Here is a 24,611-nt window from a genome sequence, read left to right as displayed (position 1 = left end):
GCTGGTGGCCTCAGTGGGCACTGTGCTCCCCAGCAGGAGTTTCAGCCACTGCTGCTCACAATCTGGTCTTTGCCCTGTCACCAAAAGAATACTCAATTGGGACCCTCAGATGTGTGCTGATGCAAGAGGCTGCTTGTTGCCTATTGCTGGTGGGACACAGACATGCAGGGGACCTAGGTGCAGTTTGTATTCTGATTTCTGATGTCACAGGTGGGTGGTGTGAGAGGCTCCAAAAGTCTGCTGCCCTGCACGCCCCAATACCACACTTGTCACAGAGGCTGGTCCCCTGTGGGCAGCCAGCTGTGTTAAGGGTAAGGACCAGTAGGGAGCCTGGGCAGGGCATAGCAAGGTCATATCGCTATAGTCAATTTGTGAAGGGACAGGTTTCAGATGTGGGGGAAGTCCAGAACCCAATCCCACAGAGCCTTCTAGAACTGCAAGTAGCTGGATGTAGCCCAGAGGGTGTGACCCTTACCCACACATGGCTTGCATTGCTGTCCCTGGGGAAAAGCCTATCAGGGTCATTAGTGTCCAGGGGACTCCAGAGGCCTCCTTGCTGTGTGCCCCAGTCCTGAAGGGAGCACAGTGCTCACATGTGCCCTTCTGCAGCCTTGGCTGGGGTCAGCATGTCAGAGAGCAGAGAGGGCCAAGCAGGTAACCCTGTCTGTGCTGTGGAAACAGGACCCAGATGGACCCTAGTCCCTGGATACAGGCACTGCCCCTGCACAGTGGAGTGTGCACCAAGCAGTTTTGAGTTTGGTTGTATTGACATTTGTTTATTGTAGTAAAATATACAAAACATACAATGTACTATCATAAAATGAACAGGCTGCTGGACTCAGCATTGTCAGTTATGTAACAATCACCACTAACTCCAGAATATTCTATGACCAGAGGCAGGCCCCAACCACAGCCCCCTCGAATCCATTTCCTGTCATGGAGCCCACACTATGCAGCCATTGTGTCTGGGTCCCTCACTGAGCACTATGCCCTCAAAGGTTCCTCCACACTGGCTGTGTGATGGTTCAGAGTGTGTGCCCATCACAAGCAGGATCTCACTGCCTGTCTCAGCCCTGCTGAGCACAGTGCCTTCATCTGGGTGTCCAGAGGATAGAGAGGGCAGGCTGTGAGGAAGCTGGCACAATGCAGGCATGACTTAAGCTGTAGAACATTCACATGTCCCCACATAGGGAGCTGGCAGGAGCTCAAGGCCCCAGGCCCACACTAGGAAGTCATGGAGACTGTGGATGCCCACTTCACTGTTGCTGGGACACCTTTGTTCCTGTCAACAATGGCCCTAGAGCCTTGGTAGTCTGAGCCTCTGGGAGCATAGAGGCAGACATGGAAAACCTGAGGCGGGAAGCTGCCCGGCCCTTTGTCCCCTCGGGCACCTTGGAACTCTACTTCCCTGCCCCTCTATACAGGTGGGTCCCTGCGTCTGGCATCTCCCTTCACTTGAGCACCAGCTTGCCAGCCCTGTAACCTGCAACCAAGGTGGCTGGGTCACAGGCATGCAAGAGGTTGGGGTTCAGGCATATGCACACCCCCACTTGCAAGAAGGGAAGCCCCCAGCCTCAGATCACTGGGCTTGGAAGCTACCAGGCTCAACAATGGCATTCCCTGCACTACCTGCTCATGGTATGTGTGACAGGTGTCTGCACTAAGGAACAGGGTGCCTGGTCCCCGTCCCCCCCCCAGCTTCACCATGTAGCCAAGAATGTTCTTGAACTTCTGATCTTCCTGCCCCCATCCACAAATGCTGGAATGTACCATCATGCCACACATTTTTTTTTTTTTTAATTTGAGACAGGATCTTTCTGTGTAAACCAAACTATTCTTAAATTCACAAAGATCTTCCTGCCTCAGCATGCTGAATGTGGAAATGTGCCATCCAGCAAGAAAATCCCATTTCCCAGGCCTGCTTATACTCCAGCCTTTTGTGGTGCTGGAGACAGTACCAGGGGTCTGCCATGGAGCCACCACAGCCCTAGTTTTGGTTTTTAAACTGGAGGGGCCATGCCGGGCGGTGGTGGCGCATGCCTTTGATCCCAGCACTCGGGAGGCAGAGGCAGGCAGATCTCTGTGAGTTTGAGACCAGCCTGGTCTCCAGAGCGAGTGCCAGGACAGCCTCCAAAGCCACAGAGAAACCCTGTCTCGAAAAACCAAAAAAAAAAAAAAAAACTGTAGGGGCCACAACCTCTTCTCCACTGCGAATTCCTAAGCCTGTCACTGAAGGGTCTTGGCAAGTGCCTTGGCACCCTGCTCTGGGCACCATCTGTGGGAGCTTCCTGTGAGGTATGACCCTGGCTAGGTCCCCTCCTGCCCCCAGACGCCAGGCTCAGTGCCTGTCATTCCAAGTACTCGGGAGGCTGAGTGAGGAGGATTGCTGCCAGGTCCACACTGACAGTGAGACCTGCCTCAAAAGTGAGCAGGGCCATCCTCGGCTACATGGGGTAATGACTACAGGTGGGCAAGTGTGCGAAGGAGACACTGGGCAGACATGGAGTGACCCTCACGCCACAGCGCTTTGGCAGACACACTTGAGACAGGGAGACAGGCTGGGAACAGCAGGGTGTCTGCCCGCGCTCAGTTCCCATCCTCCTCCAGCAATGACTACATGTCCCTGGAGGGCCCCCGTTGGGCACCGTCCATACAGCAGGCCTTGCGCTGGAAGTTCACACCCATGGGACAGGATGCAGCTGGCCAGGCGTGGCTCACCGGCCTGACCAACTCGGAACCGCGCGATGCCTGGTACATGCTGCCCAGATCGCTCGACAGCCCGTTTCGCGAGGCCCTCACGCGCTGGAACGGCTGCTTCCAGAGTCGCCAGCGTGGCCTACCGTCCGGTGAGTGTCGCATCCCCGACCGCGCATACCCGTGGGCCCCACGCTGATGGCGCCCTCGCCTCCCCACAGCCTACACGCAGCGCCTGCGGGAGACTGCCTTTTGGGACCCTACGCTGCCAGCGCAGTACCTCAATCCAGGCACACGCTGGGGGTGCGTGCCGTGGAGGGACAGGCGCATCCGTGGCAAGGAATTCGGTAAGCTTCGGGATGAGATGCATGCGGGTCACCCCAGCACTCCCACAGCAGAGGCAGGAGGCTATCCGTGAGTTCCAGGGGCAGCCTGGGCAACACGGTGTCAAAGTTGAAGAGGCCCTGTGTCACAACAGCAGGGAAAGAGAAGCGGGGTGCGGGAGGGCCCCCAGTGCCAGCCTCTGAGCCACTCCCTGTCCCCAGTGGTCAACAGGAACCAGTTCGGGGCACCGGTGCCTTGGCGGTCAGACTACGTGCCCTACCTGTCGCCGCCACAGCGGCCACGCTACACCTCCCAGGACTTCAAGCAGCTGGGTCGCCAGCGCCCCTGCCCGGCCACCGGCCAGATGCCTCCGACCTTCACACCCTCTCTCTGATAAAGCCCTACTGCCAGCCCGCGCCTCGCGCCTCGCGCCTTGCGTCCCCGGCCAGGCCAGGCGACCGACCACCGACCGTCCCCACACACAGCCTGGGTGTCAGTCCTCCAGCCTCTGCGGCCGAGCTTTATTCTCCCCTGGTCCCCGCAAGCGCCTGCTCCGGGCTGCTGCGTCCTCTGAGTTCACGGTTGGGCAGAGTCCCCAGGGCCCAGCAAGCTTAGCCGGGTGTCCACCCCCGCACAGCGTGGCCTCTGACCCCGGGCAGCTGGAGGGAGGGTCGGGGGACTAGGGTGTCTGCCTGGTCCTTCGTCGTGTTGCCCTAGGGAGCCGGGTCAGGGCCGGTCTCTGGGGTCCCCTGAAAATGAGGAGTAGGGCGGCGGCGTTGGGAAGGGCGGGTCCTGCCCCACCCCCACCCCCACCCCAGCCCGGAGCCTGCACCCAACACCCAAGCTGCGCCAATGGAGACTCACCAGTACGGGTTCGAATGCGAATGGGCCAAATGAGGAGGCTGCAGAGAGCCAGGGCCGCGGCCACACCCACACCACCGGTCACGGTCACCATCACCCAGTGGTAGAAGCCCACACAGGCCCTACAGCACAGCTCGGAGCTAGGGGACAGAAGGCAGGCTGAGGGTCCCTGGGAATGGCCGCAGTGTCCTCTGCAACAGCCCTCCAAGGCTCCCATCTCAAGTTTAGGGGACCCTAGATCTACACACACAGTTCCCCTGCAGCCTGAGCTCACAGCCCTGTCATGTCCCTTGGCTCCAGCATGGGCCCTGCCATGATACTGACACCCCTGAACACAGTTCGGGCTCTCAGAAACCCTCCAGGCCTCCTGCCTGACCTCGATTCCTGAGACTGCCCCTTCCCATCTGCACTTCTACACTAGCCCTGAGGGACATGGCTGGCATTGTCCTGAGCCAGTACGGGTGGCTGGGTGGCTCAGGAGCCCACAGTGTGAGGGGCCCAAGTGGCTCTGTGTCCTCTGCAGCCTGGCCCTTAGCCCCCAGCTCAAGAGAAACTCAGTGTTTCTTGAATGAATAAATGTCCAAAACAAGGGATGTGCCCTCTTCCAGTCTGAGGGACGGAACTCACGGGCAGGGGTGCAGGCTCTGCACAGCCATGACTGCCAGCCCATTGGCCACCTTGTCCGAAAAGCTCATAGCACCATACACGAAGGCTCCACTGTGCTGCGGAACACACAGAGGGTCACTGCCCAGGCCCAGGATGCAGATCATGGCCACCCAAGGCTCCTCCCACCAGCCCTACCGTGTGTGGGCCAATGAGGTCAGCTGTCATGGCCAGTGAGGTGACAAGGACAGTGGCACAGCCTGCACCCAGCAGCACAGCTGCCCCATACACAGCCACGCCCAGCTTATCTACCAGAGCCACCCATGCTGCGAAGGCCAGGATCACCAGAAGCCCGCTGAAGTAGGTCATCTAGGAAGGAAGGAGACATGGCCTACATCAGGCCCCCACATCGCTGGGCACCATGTGCCCTCTGGTCCTCAGCCCAAGGAAAGGCTCCATTAAAATGTGTCCTATTCCACACCCAAGACAGGCATCGTTGTTCTACAGCCAGGTTAGACATTACTAATCAATTTCCCATTCTACATGCAGGGTAGGCAGTCCTGACCACAGCCCGCCAGGCTGCAACAGCCTGGAAGGTTCCAGAGCTGCAGCCTGAGGGCCAGAGAACCTTGGGGGCTGCCTGGACTGTGGGATTCAGGCTGCTGTCTGACACCCAGGGGTGTGGGTCTGCCCTGAGGGTGTCCTCACCCCTGCCCACCCCCCAGCGGCACCTGTCACTCACGTTCCTCCCTATGCGCCTGTTGACAGGTTTCATGAGGAAGGATGAGAGGAAGCCGCTCAGGTACATCACCAGAGGGATGGTGGCGATAAACTTCTGCGGAGGGAGGGGCAGTCGAGGTCCAGAGGGGCCTCCCAGGTGGGCGGGGCCATCCATTTCCACCCCACTGTCACCACCACCTCACCTTGGGTAGGCTGAGAGAGTAGGTCAGGTACATGGCAATGTAGGTCTGAGACAGGTTCACAATGAGCCTCGTGGTCATGTACAGCATGCCCACCTGTGGGCGGATCAGCAGGGGGACAAGCCCAGGGGTCAGTGGGAGACCCAGTGCACTCCCACCAGTCAGGGGTTTGGAGAACAAGCTGAGACTGCCACAGTGGGCACTGACTCATTACAGCTGACTGTTCAGCAGGCCGGGAGGGAAGAAATGTGTGATTAGCAATGTCTGCAGTGGGTGGGATATGAGAAACCAGTCACCTGTGTCCTGCATGTAGAACAGAAAAGTGATTAATAAATAATGTCTGCTCTAAGTATAAAACAGAAATCAGTTTGCCCTGAGAGTTCAGTAAAGGAGTGATTGGTGATGTCTGTCCTGGAAGTGAAATAGATAGAAATCAGTAACGTCCGCCCCGAACATGGCATAGACTGTTGAATAATACATGCCCTGGCTATAGACAACTGATTCGTAATGTCTGCTCTGGTTATAAAACAGAAGGTTGATTAGTAATGCCTGCCCCGGGCACGGACTGTCAGATCCACTAGTGATGTCGGTTCTAGGTGGTTTTGGTGGTACCGGGTGTCTTCTCACCTGATAGAAAGCTGGCTCCCGCAGCCAGTGTTTCCAGAGCAGCAGTGGCCTGGCTGTGGGGGCCACCAGGGGGCTGTGCTCGTCAGGTTCCATCTCCCGGGGACAGGGCCGCCGCCCCTCCTTGGTACCCAAGTGGAAGAGCAGCGAGAAGATGGCTCCCACGCCCACCACCATCAGGGCCAGGTTCTGGAAAGGACGGCAGAGGTCAGTCACGGCTCCCATGGGCTTGGGGACCCTGGGGCAACCACGCAGCCCCAACTTACCCGAAACACCGGCACATCCTGGACTCCCAGCTGGTCACCTACACTGATATCCTGCCCAGCATGCGAGGATCCCTGCAGATGCAGCAGCAGCCAGGCGGCACCGTACACCGTGATGTTAGCCACCACGGTGAACGCATACCTGTGGGGGAGGGCCTGATCTAGCACAAGGGAGTCCACAGAAACCGTGTCTGGGATACAGCAAGTGCTCAGTAAATGCTTACTGCCTATCAGAAATCCAGAATACCATCTCCTATCTTCCTAGGCTGGTGGAGATGGTCACCAAGCCTGCAGCGTCCCACACTGCAGGGTCCTTCCCTGAAGGGTTATGTGGAGACAAGTCCTTGGTCAGCTGAGGTTCTTTTGTGGGGGTTGTCCCTGGAGGGCCTGGCCTAATAAGGTGACCTTAGAACATTGGCCTTAGGTCACAGACTACTCTGCCAGCCTCAGAGAACCATCAAGCCAATGCCTCAAATTCTATAGCCATGTTCCAGCCGAGTGATGGTGGCTCACACCTTTAGCTCCAGGATGCAAGAGGCAGAGACATGTGGATCTCTGAGTTCTAGGCCAGCCTGGTCTACAGAGTGAGTTCCAGGACAGCCAGGGCTACACAGAGAAACCCTGTCTCAAAAAAAAGTGTGAAGTCAAGAGCTTCACATTGTTCCTCTGTGGCTCACCTGGCACTCAATTGTTGCACAGCTGTAGCTGACAGATAATTTCCCAGGGACGCCTAGCTAGGTGACCATCCCCAATGCCCGAGTACCTGAGGGCTGTGAGCTCCACCTTCTCGTGGTCACTGGTCACCAGCTCTGGGATGAGACTCAGGTGGGCAATCTGAGTGGCAGCCCAGCCAAACTGGAAGATGACGATGAAGGGTCCATAATAGAGCAGGGCAGCCCACTCAGGGGTGGCCTCCCCGCAGCCAAGGCATGGGCTGAAGATGAATGGGAAGGACAGCAGGACACAGACGGTGCCTGTGATGGTAGAGGGGAGATACAGAGGAGTGACAGGAGGCAACAGAGGCAGGCAAACAGAACAGATGGGCTCTGGCCTCCTCTCTCCGCTCAGATGGGGAAACTGGGGTACACACAGCAAGAGCCAGGAGTCTTCCTGATGTGGTAAGTGGCCTGCAACTAGAACGGAGAAAAGACAGGACACACCGGGCACTGCATCCTGCTCCATGCCCCCAGAAAAGGACGTTCTAATGAGTGCAAGATCCTGCCCTTCCCACCCATCCCGACCAGGAGGGGCAGAAAATGTATCTCAATAGACCAGGCTGGCCTTGAACTCCTGATCCTCCTGTCTCAGCCTCCAGAGTGTTGGGATTAAAGGAATAAGCCATCATCTGGGTCCCTTCACACATTTTATTTATTTATTTATTTATTGGTTCTTTGAGACAGACTTTCTCTGTGTAACAGTCCTAGCTCTCCTGGAACTAACTCTGTAGAGCAGTCTGGCTTCAAACTCACAGATCCACCTGCCTCTGCCTCCTGAGTGCTGGACTGAAGGCGTGTGCCACCACACCCAGCTCACTTCACACATTTTCTTTAAATGGATGAACTTAAGGGGCTGTGAGACTGGGACCCCCAGAAAAGACTCTGAGCCTTGTTCCTCTGCCTGGCACTGGGTTTCCAACTTCCCCTTCCTGCCCAGAGATGACCTCACCACCCCACATGTCTTGGATTGAGAAATGAAACCAACTCTCAGGAGGGGACCAAAGCAGATTCCTAGGGGCTGCCCCAGGGGGCCGTGTGGCCTCTGGACTCTCTCCCATGACCACACCACACCCTGTTCTTTCTGGGGCCTGGTTAACCATTGGTCCAGCCAGGGTTGGGCTGGCCAACTGCAGGTAGGGGGCTTGGCCTCGGTTAACCTAAGAGTTCTTATTTGGTTCTGGGAGCTCATATATCTGCCAGGTGTGGTGGTGCATGCTGTAACTCTCTGAATTTGAGGCCAGCCTGGGCTACAGAGTGAGTTCAGGTCAGCCAGAGTGGCAGCGTGGAGAAGCTGTCAGCTTGAGCCCTTTTGAGTATTTTTCTTTTTTGAAAACCAGATATCATTAAGTAGCCATCCCTGCCTCAGCTTCTGAATGTGATGACAGGTATCCAGGCTGTGCCTTGAATGCCCACACCAGGCTACTATTGCCCTCCTCTTCTTGTCCTGGGATCTTTTTGGGTCCACAGCCTAGAACCATCCTGAGAAACTAGAAAATCCAGCTGCCTCTCAGCAAGCCAGAGGCCACTGCTCTGTCTCACAAAAATATCACCATGAGGCAGGGCTGTGGCTCTGCAATCACCCCAGGGGCAGGGCTGGAGCCTTCGGAACAGCTGGCTGGACTTCCAGGGTCAGCCTTCCCAGTGTCCACACCAAACTACAGGCAAAGGGGGACCCCAGGCAGGGCCACCCCAGACAGGGCATGAGGAGTGAAGGACAGGCGGCAGTGGGAGGCCGGTAGACAGAAGGAGAAGGTTAGACCACTGGATAGCCGGGGAAAGGAACGACATGGCCCAAGATGACACAGGAAGAACAGAATCCGGAAAAGTGAGAGGGATAAAGCGAGCCACGGGATGGCAGTCAGTGGGGAGGACGGCTGGGAGCCAGAGTCCCGAGGTGACAGGCAGGGTTGGGGACGGGGTCCCGGGTGACAGGCGGGGTGGGGGACAGGGTCCCGGATGACAGGCGGGGTGGGGGACGGGGTCCCGGGTGACAGGAGGGTGGGGGACAGGCTCGAGGTGACAGGCGGGTGGGGGACAGGCTCGAGTGACAGGCGGGGGGGGGACGCGGTCCCGGGTGACAGGCGGGGTGGGAGACGGGGTCCGGGTGACAGGAGGGTGGGGGACGCGGTCCCGGGTGTGACAGGCGGGGTGGGGAACAGGCTCGAGGTGACAGGCGGGGTGGGGACGCGGTCCCCGGGTGACAGGCGGGTGGGAGACGGGTGCCCGGGTGACAGGCGGGGTGGGAGACGGGGTCCGGGTGACAGGCGGGGTGGGGACGGGTGCCGGGTGACAGGCGGGGTGGGGGACAGGCTCCGAGGTGACAGGCGGGGTGGGAGACGGGGTCCGGGTGACAGGCGGGGTGGGGACAGGCTCGAGGTGACAGGAGGGTGGGGGACAGGCTCGAGTGACGGCGGGGTGGGAGACGGGGTCCGGGTGACAGGCGGGGTGGGGGACAGGCTCGAGGTGACAGGAGGGACAGGCTCCAGGTGACAGGCGGGTGGGGGACGGGGTCCCGCAGGCGGGGTGGGGGACAGGCTCGAGTGACAGGCGGGGTGGGGACGGGGTCCCGGGTGACAGGCGGGTGGGAGACAGGGTCCGGGTGACAGGCGGGGTGGGGACAGGCTCGAGTGACAGGCGGGGTGGGGGACGCGGTCCCGGGTGACAGGCGGGGTGGGAGACGGGGTCCCGGGTGACAGGAGGGTGGGGGACGGCTCACCCGCCAGGTGCCAGGCCTTGCGGGGCCCGCAGCGCGCGCAGGCGGCGCGGTCGGCCTCGTAGCCCACGAGCGGCGTGCAGAGCCCGTCGGCCGCCTGGCCGAGCAGCAGCAGCAGCCCGGCGCCCCGCGAGCTGTAGCCGCGCACCGAGTGCAGGAAGAGCAGCAGGTAGGTGAACCACATGCCCGCGCACAGGTCGTTGAGGAAGTGGCCGACCGCGAAGCTCAGCCGCGCGGCGGGGGACAGCGTCCGCGGCGGACCGGGACCCGCGCCGCCCGGCGGGGGCGACATCGCAACCGCAGCGCAGGCCCACGGCTCCGCAGCCGGCCGCGTCGCGCCGCGGCGGCCGCCACTCCCTGGAGCCGCCCCCAGGGGCGGAGCCGCGGAGCGACGGCCACGCTGGCCAATCAGAGATGCGCGCCTCAGCAGGCTGCCTAATCAGCGAGCGGGGGCGTGGCCTCGGGGCCGCACTCGCGCGGCCCTAACGCCGCACGCGCTGTGCGAGTCCAGCCTTCATCATCGAAGTTTGTTTCTCTTATTTTCCTCGTGTTTTTATGTCTTTGACTAAATTTTTTTTTGCTTGTTTCTTTTTCTAACGCAGGGTCTCTTGTAGGCCAGGCTGGCCTTGACATCCCTGTGTAATAGAAGATAACCTTGAACTCCGTATCCTCTGGCCTCCACCTCCCGAGTGCTGGGAGTAACCAAATTTATCCTTTCAAACTGAAAGCTTTCTGTTTTGAGACAGGGTCTCTTGTAGCCCAGGCTAGCCTCAAACTCATTGTGAAGCTGAGGATGACCCTGAACTCCTGGTCCTCATGTCTCCCTTCCTGGTCGTGGGGATTGTGCCCACAAGCTGGGCCTTTTCTATCTTTCTGTTTTGAGACAGGGCCCCATTAGTTGCCCAGGCTAGCCCTGAAGTCCCTCTGCAACCTCAGCCTCATGAACTGATGGGATTTCAGGCCTGGCTTCGGGAACAGAGCGTGAGCCCTGTTGTCCGCCACCCACCCACGCCTTGGACCCCAGCCAGTTTGCAGCTGCGGCTCCCTGCTGAAAGGGCTGGAATGAGAACACAACTGGGTGATCCCATAAACCTCCAGAGATACACAGTGAGGCGCCTGGGAGACATATTCGTACTAATTAATTAGTACGAATTAGATAATAGTCGGGCGGAACATTGTAACACCGGCTAGGCTTTTATGAGGGCTGCTGGTGCCAGGCACCCCACGTGGCAGGCTCCGGGGTTTCACTCCTACTTACTGGGTGATTCTGAGAAGCACAAAGAAAAGGGAAGCCAGGCCTCTGTGTTGACTCAGAGGCAGGTGCTGCACACCCCACACCCTTCAGGCCATGCCACCGGTCAGTGGGACAAGTGTCTTCCACAGCCTCCTCATCACATTTTATTCCTTTTATTCTCTTCCCCAGGCTGTCCTGAAGCTCAGCTATGTTACTGAGGCTAATTTGACCTCAGAGCTTGTGCTCTCTCCTCAGGCTGGAAACCAGACTTCCTATTCTACCCACTGAACTACAGCCCCAGTATTTTTATTTATTTATTTACTTACTTACTTATTGATTTTTGTTTGTTTGTTTTGGTTCTTTCGAGACAGGCTTTCTCTGCGGCTTTGGAGGCAGTCCTGGAACTTGCTCTTGTAGACCAGGCTGGTCTCGAATTCACAGAGATCCGCCTGCCTCTGCTTCTGCCTCCCGAGTTTTATTTTTAAGTGAAGGGTCTCACACCATAGCGCAGTCTGACCTGGACCTCAGCTCCTGTGCTGGGATGATGTGTCTCCATTACCACACAGAGCCTTCCCCCAGGGATATCACCCTGGTTCTGAACCCCTAAGTCCCAAATGAGACTGTTCCCTCCTTTGCCTAAGAGTCTCTGTGCTCCCAACAACATATGTCAAAAGTGACCAAGGCATCAAGGCCACTATTTTAATCCCAGAACTTGGGAGGCAGAGGCAGTCAGACCTCTGAATTTGAGGCCAGCCTGGTTTAGAGAGTGAGTTCCAAGACACTGAGGGCTACACAGAGAAAACCTGTCTCAAATAAATAAATATATAAAGCCTTCCATTCCAGTTCTAGAGAGGTGGAGGCAGGAGGGGCTGTTTCAGGCTCCTCTTGGGAGGTGACCTGGCCTGGGTTGGACAGCAGATAACAGGCAGCTCTGTAGCTCTTGGCCTGAGGGAATTAAAAGATAGGGAGAGATAAGGAAAGATAGGGCACTAGCAATAGGGGTGACTTTTTTCACTCCATGGGTCAGTCTCTCACAGAGAATGTCCGCCTCAGGCTGGCATGGAATTCTCAGCACTTCACAAATATGGCAACTGAGGCTCGGCCAGGTCATTGGCTGGAGGGCAGGAACCTGGGCACAGACAACAGGGTGACCACTCTGAGTGACTGTTTAACTACTGATACCTGGGGTTTAATTTCTACTCCTGTCCTTTTCATTAACCAAGTCCTCGGACACCCTAGAGGCCTCTATTTGCTGACAAGGTCCCCTGCAGTAACCCACGTGGACCTCAAACTCCCTCTGTAGCCCAGGAACTTCTGACCTCCCGAACACTGGGAAGAAGGCGATGAACCCTTAGCCAACACGTCCCGTTTATTTAGTTGCTGGAGACAGAACCCAAGGCTTAAGCTGGGACAACTCTCTAGCTACTGAGCTATGGCCCTAGCCTCCGGGTGGCCTGTAACTCCCTTCATACCCAAGACACACTCCTGCCTCTCCATCAAGTGCTGGGGCAACAAGCCTGGGCCAATGCACTCAGCCCCAGCAGCCTCCTGGAGCTGACTCAGCAGCAATGGGGTGTCTCTGGGTTTCTTTGGCATTTTGAATTCAGCTCAGATCTCCCTGCATCAACTCTCTATCCCACCTCCTTCCCAAGCCTCCCTGGTTGGAGAAGTCATCAGGAAGCTGGTCCATGGACAGGCTGGGAGCTGAGTGTGGCAGAGGACATTGGAGTGCCGCGGCAGGTTTGAGAGAAGGGCCTTCCGGGTCAGACACAATCAAAGCTGGACTACCCCCAGGATGTGGGCTCTCTCCATCCAGGGAAGACAATGCCAGATAAAGAGCCTGACAGAGGGGGATGGGCTCTGTCTAAATTCTTCATGAATGAAAAGGCTTTGGAATCAGGCAAAGGTCAAAAAAGACCAGTTAACAGGAAGGACTCATGGACCCTTAGGGTGGGGAGCATGGGCTGGGACTCCAAACAGTCCCTGACAGCCTTTGATGTCCCTCCAGCGTCTGGCAGCCCTGGACACCAAGCCCACGCTTCCATCCATCCACTGGGCATCAGATATCCTAGTGGCTGGAGTCCAGCCTTGAGGCGTGGGGGGGCGGCTTTGATGCAGGGGCGCCAGATCTGCTGACCAGCAGGGAGGGGGGATTTCCAAGTCTGTTAGTAAGGTTCTGAGGTCTGAGGGTGGCTGGAGGGGAAGGTGAGGAGGTGTCAGGGCCAACAGGCCTCAGTTTCCTTCCATGTTCAACAAGGAAGAGAGCAGCCTCGTGGGGGTTTGGTCGTGTGTGTGTGTGTGTGTGTGTGTGTGTGTGTGTGTGTGTGTGTTTGGTTGGAGACAGGGTTTCCCTATGTAGCCCTGGCTGTCCTGGAACTCACTCTGTAGTCCAGGCTGGACTCAAACTCAGAGATCTGCTGCCTCTATTTCCCAAGTGCTGTGATTGGTGTAGACCTCTTTCAAGTTTTAAGAAACCATTGTTTGTTTGGTGTGATAAACTAGTAGGGCTGGGGCCCAGGGCCTCAGCTTGCAAAGAGAATGTTCCACTGCTGAGCTCTGTCTCCAGACTGGGAGGGGGCTGTCAGGGGCTCTGTGTTACATGGGTTGGTCAAACAAAGATGATCACTCCAGAATGTACTTTTAGACTCTCTGTCATCAGGGAGGAACAGTTTCTGTGAACTGAACCTCAAACCTCTTTTCAGAAACATTTATTGGTTATGCACAAGGTTTGGGGCACAAGTCCCTAATACCAAGGCCCCTTTGATCTATATGTTCTCTGAACGAAACCATCATGACTCCACAAGCTTTAGTTGTTATTATGTACTGTGTGCAGTACCCAATAATTCAAGACCTCCAAGAGTGTCTGGATAGTCATGTGACCACAGTCATGCAACAGATGGAAAATCTCCTCAAAAAACAACTCTATAAATCACAGAAAACGCCAGGTGGTAGTGGTGCACTCCTTTAATCCCAGCACTCAGGAGGCAGAGACAGGTGGATCTCTGAGTTCCAGGCCAGCCTGGTCTATAGGGTGAGTTCCACGACAGGTTCCAAAGCAACACAGAAAAATCCTATCTCGAAAAACAAACAAAAACAACAAACAAATAAATCATAGAAAACAATCACAGTTATCTAATTTCTTCAAAGTCTATGTACCTTCAACAAGCACTGATACATTCAATAGTTACCCTATGCAGTGAAAAACAACTGTAACATTCTAATGCTTACCTTAGATACAATGTCTACTAGATTCCCACTACTCTGGGTAATTTAGGGAGACCCTGAATCAAAAAAATTTTTAAATTAATTTATTATGTATATAACATTCTGCTTCCATGTATATCTGCACACCAGAAGAGGGCACCAGATCTCATTATTACAGATGGTTGTGAGCCACCATGTGGTTGCTGGGAATTAAACTCAGGACCTCTGGAAGAGCAGTCGGCGCTCTTAACCTCTGAGCCATCTCTCCAGCCCCCTGAATCAAAATTTTAGAAAAAAGAGCTGGGGCAGGGTCTAGTGAGTACACTATTTATTTATTTATTTAGGTTTTTCGAGACAGGATTTCTTGGGAGGTCTGAGCCATACCCAGACCTCAGACCTCTTTTTGTTTGTTTGTTTGTTTGTTTTTCGAGACAGGGTTTATCTGTGTATCTTTGGAGCCTATCCTGGAACTCACTCTTGTAGACCAGGGTGGTCTCAAACTCACAGAGATCCACCTGCCTCTGCCTCCCCAGTGCTGGGATTAAAGGCGAGCGACACCACTGCCTGGCTTGTGGAGCACACCATTAATTCCAGCATCCCATAGAGGCAGGTGGATCTCAATGAGTTCCAGAACAACCAGGTCTACACAGTGAGGTCCTGTCTAAAAAAAGGGGGTTTAAATTTAAAAGCAACAAAAAAAAAAAAAAAAAGAGAGGTCTCGCCGGGTATTGGTGGCACACGTGTTTAATCCCAGCCCTCGGGAGGCAGAGGCAGGAGGACCTCTGTGAGTTCAAGACCACCCTGGTCTACAGAGTGAGTTCCAGGACAGCCTCCAAAGCTACAGAGAGAAACCCTGTCTCGAAAAACAAACAAAAAAGAGACATCTGAGGTCTGGGTATGGCTCAGACCCCCAAGAATCCCCCAGTGAGGGGCTGGGGGAGTGGCTTATGGATAGAAAGCCTACCTAGTCTCAGCAAGGTCCTGGGTTCCAATCCCAGCAAAAACAAAAATAGAAAATTTAGAACAGACATGCGGACACATATGAGCATCAAGGAAGCAGGGCAGCACGTTCTATATGGACAACCTGATCTGCACAACTACTTCTCCCTAAAGTACACCCCCTTCAGGAACAGCTTCCCACATCCACAGTGCATGCCTTCTGCTTCACAGGTGGCTTAGAAACACCATAGACTGGCACCTGAGTTATCTTTTATTTATTTTTTAAATTATATGTTTGAAAGGTCTCACTATTGTCACAGGCTGGACAGGAACTCACAGAGATTCCCGCTCCCTCCAGAGTGCTGGGGTTGAAGATAGGAGCAACCACGGGAAACCAAGCTCACACCAGCTCTGAAGGCTGAATGCTCCATGCTGGGTGATGATGGCCAGGCTGGCTCCTCCTCTCCTGATTCTGAGCCCAGGTGACCCCTGGCTGGTAGAAGCCTGTCTCTGCCCTGTGTTCTGACCTCACACTGGCTGTCTGCCAGTGTCTCCAAGCGATGCACTTCACTGCTGTCGCAGGAAGCCCAAATTTGATCAAGCCCAACCTCATCTTACGGAGTGCAGTCTGCACAGCTTCCCGTTCCTGGGCGGTGGGGCTGGGGTGGTGGAGGGTGGAGGAGGGACGGACAGGGATGGGACAGGACACAGGATGACAACCACATGACTCAGAATTCTCCAGCCTGTGAGTTTGGGGTAGTCACTCGCACCTGCCATTGAGGCAGAAGTATAAACAACATGCCAGTATCTGTGCGAGTCTGTGTGGTCCCATAGAAACATGCCATAATCACCGTGTGTCTAATGAGTCATCAGCATTGTGATTAGTCTAATGTTACATCATTACAGGGTTTGTGGTTCAGTTTACTGCAGTATGGGAGGATGGCGCTCAAGACCCAGCGCAGGATGGAAACACCCTAACCACACACCAGCTCATCACTGGGTGCTTCTGGACAGGGCTCCACTCTGACCACGGCCCTAACCTTCAGTATGGATACCAGGTATCAAACTGGAAAAGCAGTATATGATCTATGCTCACCCCCCCCAAGGGTTTCTCTGTGGCTTTGGAGCCTGTCCTGGAACTCGATCTTGTAGACCAGGCTGGTCTTGAACTCACAGAGATCCGCCTGCCTCTGCCTCCCGAGTGCTGGGATTTAGGCATGAGCCACCAATGCCCGGCTTCTTTCTTTCTTTTTTTTTTTAAGATTGCCTTATTATTTTGTGTTTATGAGTATTTTTCCCATATGTATGTCTGTGTACCAGGCCTCATGTCCAGGAAGGTCAAAAGAGAGATACCCTGGGATTGGAGTTACAGATCGCTTTTTAGCAGACTAGTGGTGCTGGGAATCAAACCCTGTTCCTCTGCAAGAGAAACTGGCACTCTGAGCGACAGAGGCAACTCTCCAATCCTCTTCTTCACTTTGTCTTTGACTGTGGAAATTATAGAACACTAGAGTGAAAATCACATTTGGCAACCAAGGTGTATAATGTCCTCTGTCTTTTCTAATCAAATAATGGCGATCAACTTCAAATTCTTGGATTCCTCCTCCACTGGTCCCTTTGCCAGCTGAGTCAGCTCACCAGTCCACCACTGTACTGCAAAACGCCATGTTTCTGAGGTGTCTGTTGAATCGCCTCCCAGCCTGTTAGTCCTGCTGTAGTTCAACGTATGCTTGTTCAGAGAGTAAAATCAAAGCACTACGGGAAGGCAAATCAGCCTCCTAAGGTCAAGGAATACACGACCAGCTCCCAGTCTCCTTTTATAAAGCATTGCTCATTTGTTTTATTGTGTGGGGCAGGGTTGCATATGTCACAGGAGCTCAGAGGACAACTTGAGGGACTTGGTTCTCTCTCTCTCTCTTTTTAATTTTTTATTTTTTTTTCTGAGACAACGTTTCTCTGTGTAGCTCTCGCTGTCCTGGAACTCGCTCTGTAGACCAGGCTGGCTTTGACCTCTGAGATCCACCTGCCTCTGCCTCCGGAGTGCTGGGATTAAAGGTGTGCGCCACCAATGCCCAGCATGCATTCGTGTTTTGTCTGCGGGTGTGTCAGCGTGAGGATATCAAGAGCCCCTGAAACTGGAGTCACAGAGAGTTGTGAGCTGCCATGTGGTTACCGGGAACTGAACTCAGGTCCTCTGGAAGAGCAGTCCGTGCTGCTCTTAACAAGCAGTGATCCATCTCTCCCCTTATTATTTTATTTATTTATCTGCCACCGCTCCTGTTCCCACTTTCCACCTTGTGAGTTCCATACTCATGTTGTCCACTAGGTGGCAAGCTCCTTCAAGCGCTGTGCCATCTCCCCACCTCATTTTTTTTTCCCAATGTGGTAAGAAAAAGTACTCCTTGCCCTTCTGCAGTGGGCTGCCTCTTTGGAACTTAACTCCTTTTTCGGAAGCCTACTAATAGTGTCTCCTCTATCGAGGACTCTGGCCATCACTCCCGCATCTAAGCTCCCTGGTCAGCATGGGGACTGCTGGCCCTTTAAGAAGCTCTGCCCGTAGTGAGTAGCCAATCGCCTCCGATTGGTCCCGAGCGCGTCCGAGCACAGCCGAACTTGACGCACCCGCCCGCAACCTGCCCGACGCGCCTCCCACTAGGCTCCGCAGCTTTTTAGCCAATCACCGCCGGGCGCGCCGAGCTGATCTGCATGACCTCGCCCCTCGTGGAGTCCTTGGCCAATTGGAGCCCAAGTTCTACCCTCATTAGCATATGGGAGGGGCGGCCGCGGGCGCTTGGTTGGAGCGTCGCCGCATCCCAGGTCCCGGGAAAGTTTTTTCGGAGGTGAAAAGAGCCGGGAAGTCGGGGCCTGCGCGGGGCGGGGGCTGCGGGGCGCGGGGCGCGGCCTCCGGACCCGATCTCGCAACAAAGGATCTCGGGGCAGCCTGCCCGAGGACCTCCCGGCCTCGGGATCCGCCTTCCCCACCCGGGCGTCCGGGGCACTGGCCTGGGGTTCCCATCGGGGTGGCGGGCAGGATCCCTGACCTCTGCCGGCCTCTGTTCCAGGTCCCGCCCAGAAAGGCCATGTCCCACGGCCCCCGACAGCCAGGCGGGGCCGCCGCGTGAGTGCGCCTCCCCCAGCCTCTCCCCTCCCTGGGTACCCCTGGGCATGCCCCGTCCCCATCCCCGGTGCGTACCCCCACTCCCATGTAACTCTAGAAACGCCCAATCTCCAACCCAGGGTATCCCAGGCATGGCTGTCCCCACCCTCCTGTCCCTTTGAGCATGCTCTGTTGTTACCCTAGGTACCCCTGTTTAGGGAACCCTTGGTGCGGTCCTGTCCCTAGCCCGTCTACCTTATTCCCACTCCTGGGATCTCTTGCGGTGTCCCGTCACTATTTGGAGATTTCTGGCTCTAGGGTCTGTCTGTACCCGCCCCCCCCCGAATTGCTAGGGCACCCTATGGTCTCCTACCTCGTCCTGCTCCCAGACTCCAGGACGGCCCCACCCCCACCCAGTTCCCAGCTTGAAATCCTCGGACTGTTCTCACAGTGGTCTACTGTGGCCTTGGGTCCCCACTCCTTTTTCCGGGCTCATGTGTGCTCCCACACACTTCTGTGATCTCCAACCGCAAGGTGGAGATGAGGTATGAGCGAGTGCTTCTGGCATGGGGAATGACCCTGCTTTCCCATGTCCCCAAGGCCTGCAGGAGGCAAGACCCCGGGCCAGCACGGGGCCTTCGTAGTGACTGTCAAACAGGAGCGCAGCGAGGGTCCCCGTGTGGGAGAGAAAGGGTCCCAGGAGGAGGAGGTGAGTCACCACCTGAAAGCCCCGCCCCTGGCTTAGCGTCACACCCCTGACAGGTCCACACCGTGTAGAATATTCCCACTGCCTAGTTAGTGAGAGGCCAAGCCCCATCCGCCAGTGGCTTCAGCGCCACTCCTGGCAGGCTCAGTCTTGGCCCAGGACCCTTTCTTTTGACTCTTGACCCTGTCCCTGAGCTAGACCCCGCCCACACGGCCCAGGGCCACGCCCACACGGTCCAGGGCTCCTCCCAAGGACACAACCCCCTCTTGCAGCCGGTGAAGAAGAGAGGCTGGCCCAAAGGCAAGAAGAGAAAGAAGATTCTCCCTAATGGGCCCAAGGCCCCTGTCACGGGCTATGTTCGCTTTCTGAACGAGCGTCGGGAGCAAATTCGCACTCGCCACCCGGACCTGCCCTTTCCGGAGATCACCAAGATGCTGGGCGCCGAGTGGAGCAAGCTGCAGCCGTCAGAGAAGCAGGTGGGCACGGGAGGAGATGAGAGAGAAAGACAGGAAGGATCCCTGGGCTCCCGGCCACCAAGGCCAGCCTCACGGGTTCAGTGAGAGACCCTGCCTCAGAAAACTAGGTGGAGAGTGATGGCGGACAAGGGTTTGCATGTGCGTGTGCACAAATACACACCCATACAAGTCGTACAAATATTAAAGAAATATAACACAAGCCACACACCAGCCAGCACCTATTGGACATGGAAGTTCAGGGGGCAGAAAGAGTCAAGGAAAAAATGCCGTATATCAGTTAGACCAGAAGAGGGATGTTCTCTAAGAGTTTGAGGAAGGGAGGGAAGGCCAGAGTTACAGATGGCTCAGTACAGGGGGAGGCAGGGTGCTGGCCCTGGCTGCCTGCCTTCCTCTGGGATGGCCCTAGTTTGTGGGTGCTGTCCCTCTCTCAGCGGTACCTGGATGAGGCAGAGAAGGAGAAACAGCAGTACTTGAAGGAGCTGTGGGCATATCAGCAGTCGGAGGCCTATAAGGTCTGCACAGAGAAGATCCAAGAAAACAAAATAAAAAAGGGTGAGTAGGCCGTGGGCCTGTTTTGAGGTGCCCAGCACCCCCAAACCCAACGGGCACAGCACACAGGTTTACCTAGGATCGGACAGGGTCACAGATCTTGACCCTGGCCTGGGAGGGGACCAGGCCTACCTGAGAGGATGGGAGACTCTCCGGAACCCTGGCTGACCCACCCTCCTCCCTATCCACCAGAGGACTCCGGCTCTGGGCTCATGAACACGCTCCTGAATGGGCACAAGGTAAGGCGGCTCCCTGGCCAGAAGTACTTGGGGAGAAGACATGAATGTTTCAAGCTAGTGAGAACCATGTTCAGAGGAGGAAGTGACCATGACCACTTCCAAGCAAGATGGGCTCCAAAGTCAGAGGCAAGGCCACTGTGGGGACACAGCAACCCTGGGATGGGTGTGGCTTAGTGGTGAAATTGTGGCCCAGCATGCAGAAGGCCCATGGCTCCACCAACACACACACACACACACACACACACACACACACACACTCAAACCAATTGAATTTTTTTTTTTTTAAATTTGAGAGAGAGCCTTATGTAGCCCAGGCTAGCTTTGAACTGTGTGGCTGAGGATGGCCTTGAACTCCCAATTTTTCTGCCTCAAATTTTTCCAGTTCGGGGATGACAGGCATGGTGGGACATCCCAGAGCTTTGTGCTGGAGAGTGCTCCATACACTGAGCTTCAGCTCTCCCTGTGATTGACTGTTGCTGAGGTGGGCATGGTGGCACACACCTATGTTCCCAGTACTTGGGAGCTTATGGTGGGAGAATTGCGGCAGGTTTGAAGCCTGCCTGAAACAGAGTAAGACCCTGTGTCAAAACATGAGCCTGCTGGGCGTTGGTGGCGCTCGCCTTCGCCTTTACTCCTAGCACTCGGGAGGCAGTCGGATTTCTGTGAGTTCAAAACCAGCCTGGACTATAAGAGCTAGTTCCAGGACAGGCTCCAAAGCCACAGAGAAACCCTGTCTCGGAAAAAAAAAGAAAAGAAAAAAGAAAAGAAACCCATGAGCCCAGCAGTGTTAGTGCATGCTTTTAATCCTGGCATTTAGTCCCAGCACTCAGGAGGCAGAGGCAATATATCTCTGTGAGTTCCAGGACAGCCAGGGCTACACAGAGAAACCCTGTCTCAAAAAACAAATCTAACAAAAGAACCATAAACATGACAGGAAAAAACGCCAACCCCGAGAGTAAACCTGTGCATCGAGTGGTTTGCTTGGTATGTAGCCCAGTGTGGCTCAGGTTAGGAACACCTGCTTCTCTGCAGAAGCCGGGTGTTCTATCCCTGGTACCCACATGGCAGTTCACAGTCAGCGCTGGGGTATGTGCTGCCCTCCTCTGGCCACTGCGGGTACTGCATGCATATGGCATACACAGATAGAAATCAAAACAAAACAAAATAAAAGCAGGCTGCACAGCCAAGGAAAGTGGTCCAGGAGACCCTCCCAGGTTCCAGAGAAGTGGTCCCCACTAAACTCATTGCCTTGTCCCAGGGTGTGGACTGTGATGGCTTTTCCACCTTCGATGTCCCCATCTTCACTGAAGAGTTTTTGGACCAAAACAAAGGTGAGATTTTGGCAGGCATGGAGGCGGGATGGGGGTCAGAGGTGGGGCCAGGAATGGCGTGGGTGTAGCGCGCCCTCCGGGGCAGCCCTGGGCTCTGACTACCGTCCCGTAGCACGCGAGGCAGAGTTGCGGCGCCTGCGGAAGATGAACGTGGCCTTCGAGGAGCAGAACGCGGTGCTGCAGCGCCACACGCAGAGTATGAGCTGCGCGCGCGAGCGTCTGGAGCAGGAGCTGGCGCTGGAGGAGCGGCGCACGCTGGCGCTGCAGCAGCAACTGCAGGCAGTGAGGCAGGCGCTCACCTCCAGCTTCGCCTCGCTGCCGGTGCCCGGTGCGCGACCCCGCCCGCCGCGAGCAGGCCACGCCCACAGAGCCAGCCTTCTTTTGGGCTCTGCATGTCAATTCCCTGGCCCCGCCCGGTACTCGCTCCACCCACAGCAGGCAGGGCCGCCCGCCCATCTGTCCCAATGCCCCGCCCACAGCACCCGCCTTCTCTGCGTGTTCGGTTCCGCCCCATCCTGTCCCAGTACAGGCCTCGCCCCCTCTGCAAAGCCGACGCCCCGGCCCCGCCCAGCTCCTGGCCCCGCCCCTCACTGGCCCTCTGACCCGCAGGCACCGGAGAGACGCCTACTCTCGGGACGCTGGACTTCTACATGGCGCGGCTGCACGGGGCCATCGAGCGCGACCCCGCGCAGCATGAGAGGCTGATTGCGCGTGTCAAGGAGATCCTGGCGCGGGTGGCCAGGTGCGGGGGTGGGCGGAGTGGGGCGGGGTGTAGGGCGTGCACGGCTCTGCCTCACTGTCTCCTTCACCCCCTTCTGTCTCACAGCGAGCACCTGTGACAAACAGGCTTCTAGAACGGGAGATGACCCTCCCCACCCGCCCAGGAAGAAGCTGGGGGTCCCGATGGGGCCACGCCCGGTGCTGCACCTTGGGGTCTCCAGACGCTACCCCTCCCAAGAAATCTCAACGGCATCCTTTTAGCTTCAAACCCTAGGCTCCCAGATTGCAGAACCCGAGACCTACCTCCCTTGCAGGAAGGTCACACCACAGTGGGAGAGAATGGAGGAGCCGCGGCCACTAGACTTGGACACACCCCCACTCCTGGTACAGAACATGACTGTGAACCCACTGCACCGGCGCTGGGTGGTGTGGCACAGCCAGGGGAGGCTGCAGTACAACCCAGCGCCTTCCATCGCTCAATCCGGACTTTTGAATAAGCGTCAAATAAAACAAGTGGGGTTTGCACTCAATTTAATTTTTTCGGCTTTGGGAAAGTGGGCTCAGCCCAATCGCCATGGTTCTCCAGCTGGGGTGGCCCCACCTGCCCTCCTACCTCTGGCAGAGCGTCTCAGATCCTTCACTACCTTGGTATCAGGTGGGGAAACTGAGGCAGAGTGATACTTAGGCAGAATGGGGCTGAGGTCTCCAATCGACTAGTCCCTCCTGAGGGTCCTTTGGGGGTGGGGGTGGGCTGGCCACTCAGTTCATCCAACCCAGTCCAGTCCTTCTCCTCAGGAATTTTACTGTTTTAGCCCTTAGAAAACAGGGTCCTCCAACTGTCAGCTCTGTCTAGTTCCAGAACATTCCTCAGAAGAAGCCCTGGCTTCATGAGCCTTCACCCTGCCGGGACTGCAGGCAGCCTCCTGCACACACTGTCCACACCCGCTTCTTGGGTTCACCTGGACATTTCCTGTCACAGAGGTTACATTGTGTGGCTTTCTGTGTCTGGTTTGCTCTCTGTCGGGTTGCTGTAGGGCAATCCTCTTCATGGTTGAGTAATACTCCATGTGTCTGGGCTCTGGTGAGTCACTCTGGTGAGGCCAGACTGTGCTTGCTTCCTGTTAGACCATCATTTCAACTACTCAGCTGTTGGATGGCAGATAACTTTGTCTCAGATAACTCTGGCTTACATGTGAAAGAGCCCTGCCAGGGGACTCTGTTTAATTAATGAGTTAGTGAGGATATCTTTTAAAACTTGCACAATTAGACACACATATTCAATGCTGAGGGACTGTATCCCTCCACCCCTGTGTTCCAGTCCTCACCCCAGAACCTCCAGGCCTGACCTTATTAGGAATTAGGATGCTGGAGGGTGTAATTAATTCTGATGAGGTCATGTTGGGGCAGAGTGGGCACTGTGCCAATAGAGTGTCCTTTTGAGAAAAGGAACTTTGACACAGACCTAGGACTCATGAGGATGATGACAGAGGCTGAGACTGAACTACAGGCCAAGGACAGACAGGGATTGCCAGAGTCAGGAAGGCCTCCCAGAGCATGGGAGGAGGGGGACACACAAGGGAGAACAAGGGAGGTGATGACACACACCTTGAATCCCAGCATTTGGGAGGCAGAGGCAGGAGGAGCTCTGTGAATTTGAGGCCAGTGTGGTCTACAGAGTGAGTTCCAGAACAGCCACGGCTACACAGAGAAACCCTGTCTCGAAAGCCCAAAAAACAAAACAAACAAACAAACAAAAGAACAGTCAGTTGCTGTGGGAGATGGAGGCAGGAGGATCAGGGTCAGGACGCTCTCTGCCACATATCAAGTTTGAGGTCAGCCTGGGCTACATGGGACCTTGGCTTAAACATAAGTGTGGCTGAATGTGGTGAGCTCCCCCTTAATCCCAGCACATGGCAGGCAGAGGCCGGAGGATCCCTGTGAGTTCTAGAATAGTGTGGGCTACGTAGTGGAGATCAGTAATAAAAGAAGAAAGTGGGGTGGTGATGGGCTCAGTAGAAAGCCTGGCAGCTTTCAGGAGGCTGAGGCAAGAGGATCAGGAGTTCAAGGCCAGCTTGGTCTGCAGGGTGAGTTCCAGGACAGCCAGGGCTACACAGAAAAACGCTGTCTCAAAAAACAGACAGGCAAAAGAATGGAGGGAGAATTAATTTGAGTTTTGTTTTGTGACAAGGTCTCATGTAGCCCAGGCTAGCCTGGTACTCACTGTGTAGCCAAGGATGACCTTAAATTCCTGATCCTCCTGCCTCCACCTCCCCTGTGGTGAATGGTGTCTCCAAAGGTAGCTCCATCCCATTCCTCCCCACCCCACCTCCCACACACGGACACAAACACACAGAGTTCTCTTCAAACCACCTCCTTGTGGCACTGTTTGGGAACCAAG

At 55.8% G+C, this 24,611-nt stretch overlaps 3 protein-coding genes and 1 long non-coding RNA gene across 11 annotated transcripts; 3 read left to right on the top strand and 1 right to left on the bottom strand.

The window, feature by feature from the left end:
* Positions 1-30: 30 nt before the first annotated feature.
* On the top strand, positions 31-4,967 carry CUNH19orf71 (chromosome unknown C19orf71 homolog). Its single transcript, XM_027419233.2, has 4 exons — positions 31-1,424; positions 2,608-2,846; positions 2,916-3,041; positions 3,240-4,967. Exons 1-4 carry the CDS (start codon positions 1,342-1,344, stop codon positions 3,410-3,412), a joined length of 621 nt encoding a protein of 206 aa, XP_027275034.1. The 5' UTR covers positions 31-1,341; the 3' UTR covers positions 3,413-4,967.
* Mfsd12 (major facilitator superfamily domain containing 12) lies at positions 3,510-10,064 on the bottom strand. Its single transcript, XM_027419232.2, has 10 exons — positions 9,722-10,064; positions 7,053-7,263; positions 6,293-6,431; positions 6,030-6,215; positions 5,406-5,498; positions 5,225-5,317; positions 4,681-4,851; positions 4,507-4,601; positions 3,883-4,019; positions 3,510-3,767 (listed from the first exon to the last, which is right to left on the bottom strand). The coding sequence occupies exons 1-10, from the start codon at positions 10,008-10,010 to the stop codon at positions 3,745-3,747; spliced, it is 1,437 nt and encodes a 478-aa protein (XP_027275033.1). The 5' UTR covers positions 10,011-10,064; the 3' UTR covers positions 3,510-3,744.
* Positions 10,065-15,044: 4,980 nt separating this feature from the next.
* Positions 15,045-17,069, top strand: LOC113836172. The gene is made up of 3 exons (XR_003486149.2): positions 15,045-15,577; positions 16,002-16,153; positions 16,416-17,069. It is a non-coding gene; the product is annotated as an uncharacterized LOC113836172 (long non-coding RNA).
* Positions 17,070-17,786: 717 nt separating this feature from the next.
* Hmg20b (high mobility group 20B) lies at positions 17,787-22,743 on the top strand. Of its 8 annotated transcripts, none has more exons than XM_027419237.1 (10): positions 17,787-17,935; positions 18,158-18,280; positions 18,793-18,901; positions 19,171-19,374; positions 19,806-19,926; positions 20,116-20,162; positions 21,421-21,493; positions 21,606-21,821; positions 22,103-22,235; positions 22,320-22,743. In XM_027419237.1, the coding sequence occupies exons 1-10, from the start codon at positions 17,802-17,804 to the stop codon at positions 22,330-22,332; spliced, it is 1,173 nt and encodes a 390-aa protein (XP_027275038.1). In that variant the 5' UTR covers positions 17,787-17,801; the 3' UTR covers positions 22,333-22,743. The 8 variants fall into 8 exon arrangements, with proteins under 8 accessions (XP_027275038.1, XP_027275036.1, XP_027275040.1 ...); XM_027419235.1 differs by having other exon boundaries at positions 21,606-21,909; XM_027419239.1 differs by having other exon boundaries at positions 21,579-21,780.
* The last annotated feature ends 1,868 nt before the right edge of the window (positions 22,744-24,611 follow it).

Source organism: Cricetulus griseus, chromosome 5 (assembly GCF_003668045.3).
Source record: "Cricetulus griseus strain 17A/GY chromosome 5, alternate assembly CriGri-PICRH-1.0, whole genome shotgun sequence".
Taxonomy (NCBI): Eukaryota; Metazoa; Chordata; class Mammalia; order Rodentia; family Cricetidae; genus Cricetulus; species Cricetulus griseus.
The sequence above is the reverse complement of the archived record's forward strand: the minus strand, read 5'-3'. Positions and strand labels throughout refer to the sequence as shown.

Excerpts from the sequence above, each read along its gene's own strand:
- CUNH19orf71 (XM_027419233.2), top strand. The coding sequence starts at position 1,342 with ATGGAAAACCTGAGGCGGGAAGCTGCCCGGCCCTTTGTCCCCTCGGGC. Across the intron at positions 2,847-2,915 it reads CCAGCGTGGCCTACCGTCCG|CCTACACGCAGCGCCTGCGG; the intron begins GTGAGTGTCGCA and ends GCCTCCCCACAG. Across the intron at positions 3,042-3,239 it reads CATCCGTGGCAAGGAATTCG|TGGTCAACAGGAACCAGTTC; the intron begins GTAAGCTTCGGG and ends CCCTGTCCCCAG.
- Mfsd12 (XM_027419232.2), bottom strand. The coding sequence starts at position 10,010 with ATGTCGCCCCCGCCGGGCGGCGCGGGTCCCGGTCCGCCGCGGACGCTG. Across the intron at positions 6,432-7,052 it reads GTGGAGCTCACAGCCCTCAG|GTATGCGTTCACCGTGGTGG; the intron begins GTACTCGGGCAT and ends CCTCCCCCACAG. Across the intron at positions 4,602-4,680 it reads ACCTCATTGGCCCACACACG|CACAGTGGAGCCTTCGTGTA; the intron begins GTAGGGCTGGTG and ends TGTGTTCCGCAG.
- Hmg20b (XM_027419234.1), top strand. The coding sequence starts at position 17,802 with ATGACCTCGCCCCTCGTGGAGTCCTTGGCCAATTGGAGCCCAAGTTCT. Across the intron at positions 18,902-19,170 it reads AAGGGTCCCAGGAGGAGGAG|CCGGTGAAGAAGAGAGGCTG; the intron begins GTGAGTCACCAC and ends CCCCTCTTGCAG. Across the intron at positions 19,375-19,805 it reads TGCAGCCGTCAGAGAAGCAG|CGGTACCTGGATGAGGCAGA; the intron begins GTGGGCACGGGA and ends TCCCTCTCTCAG.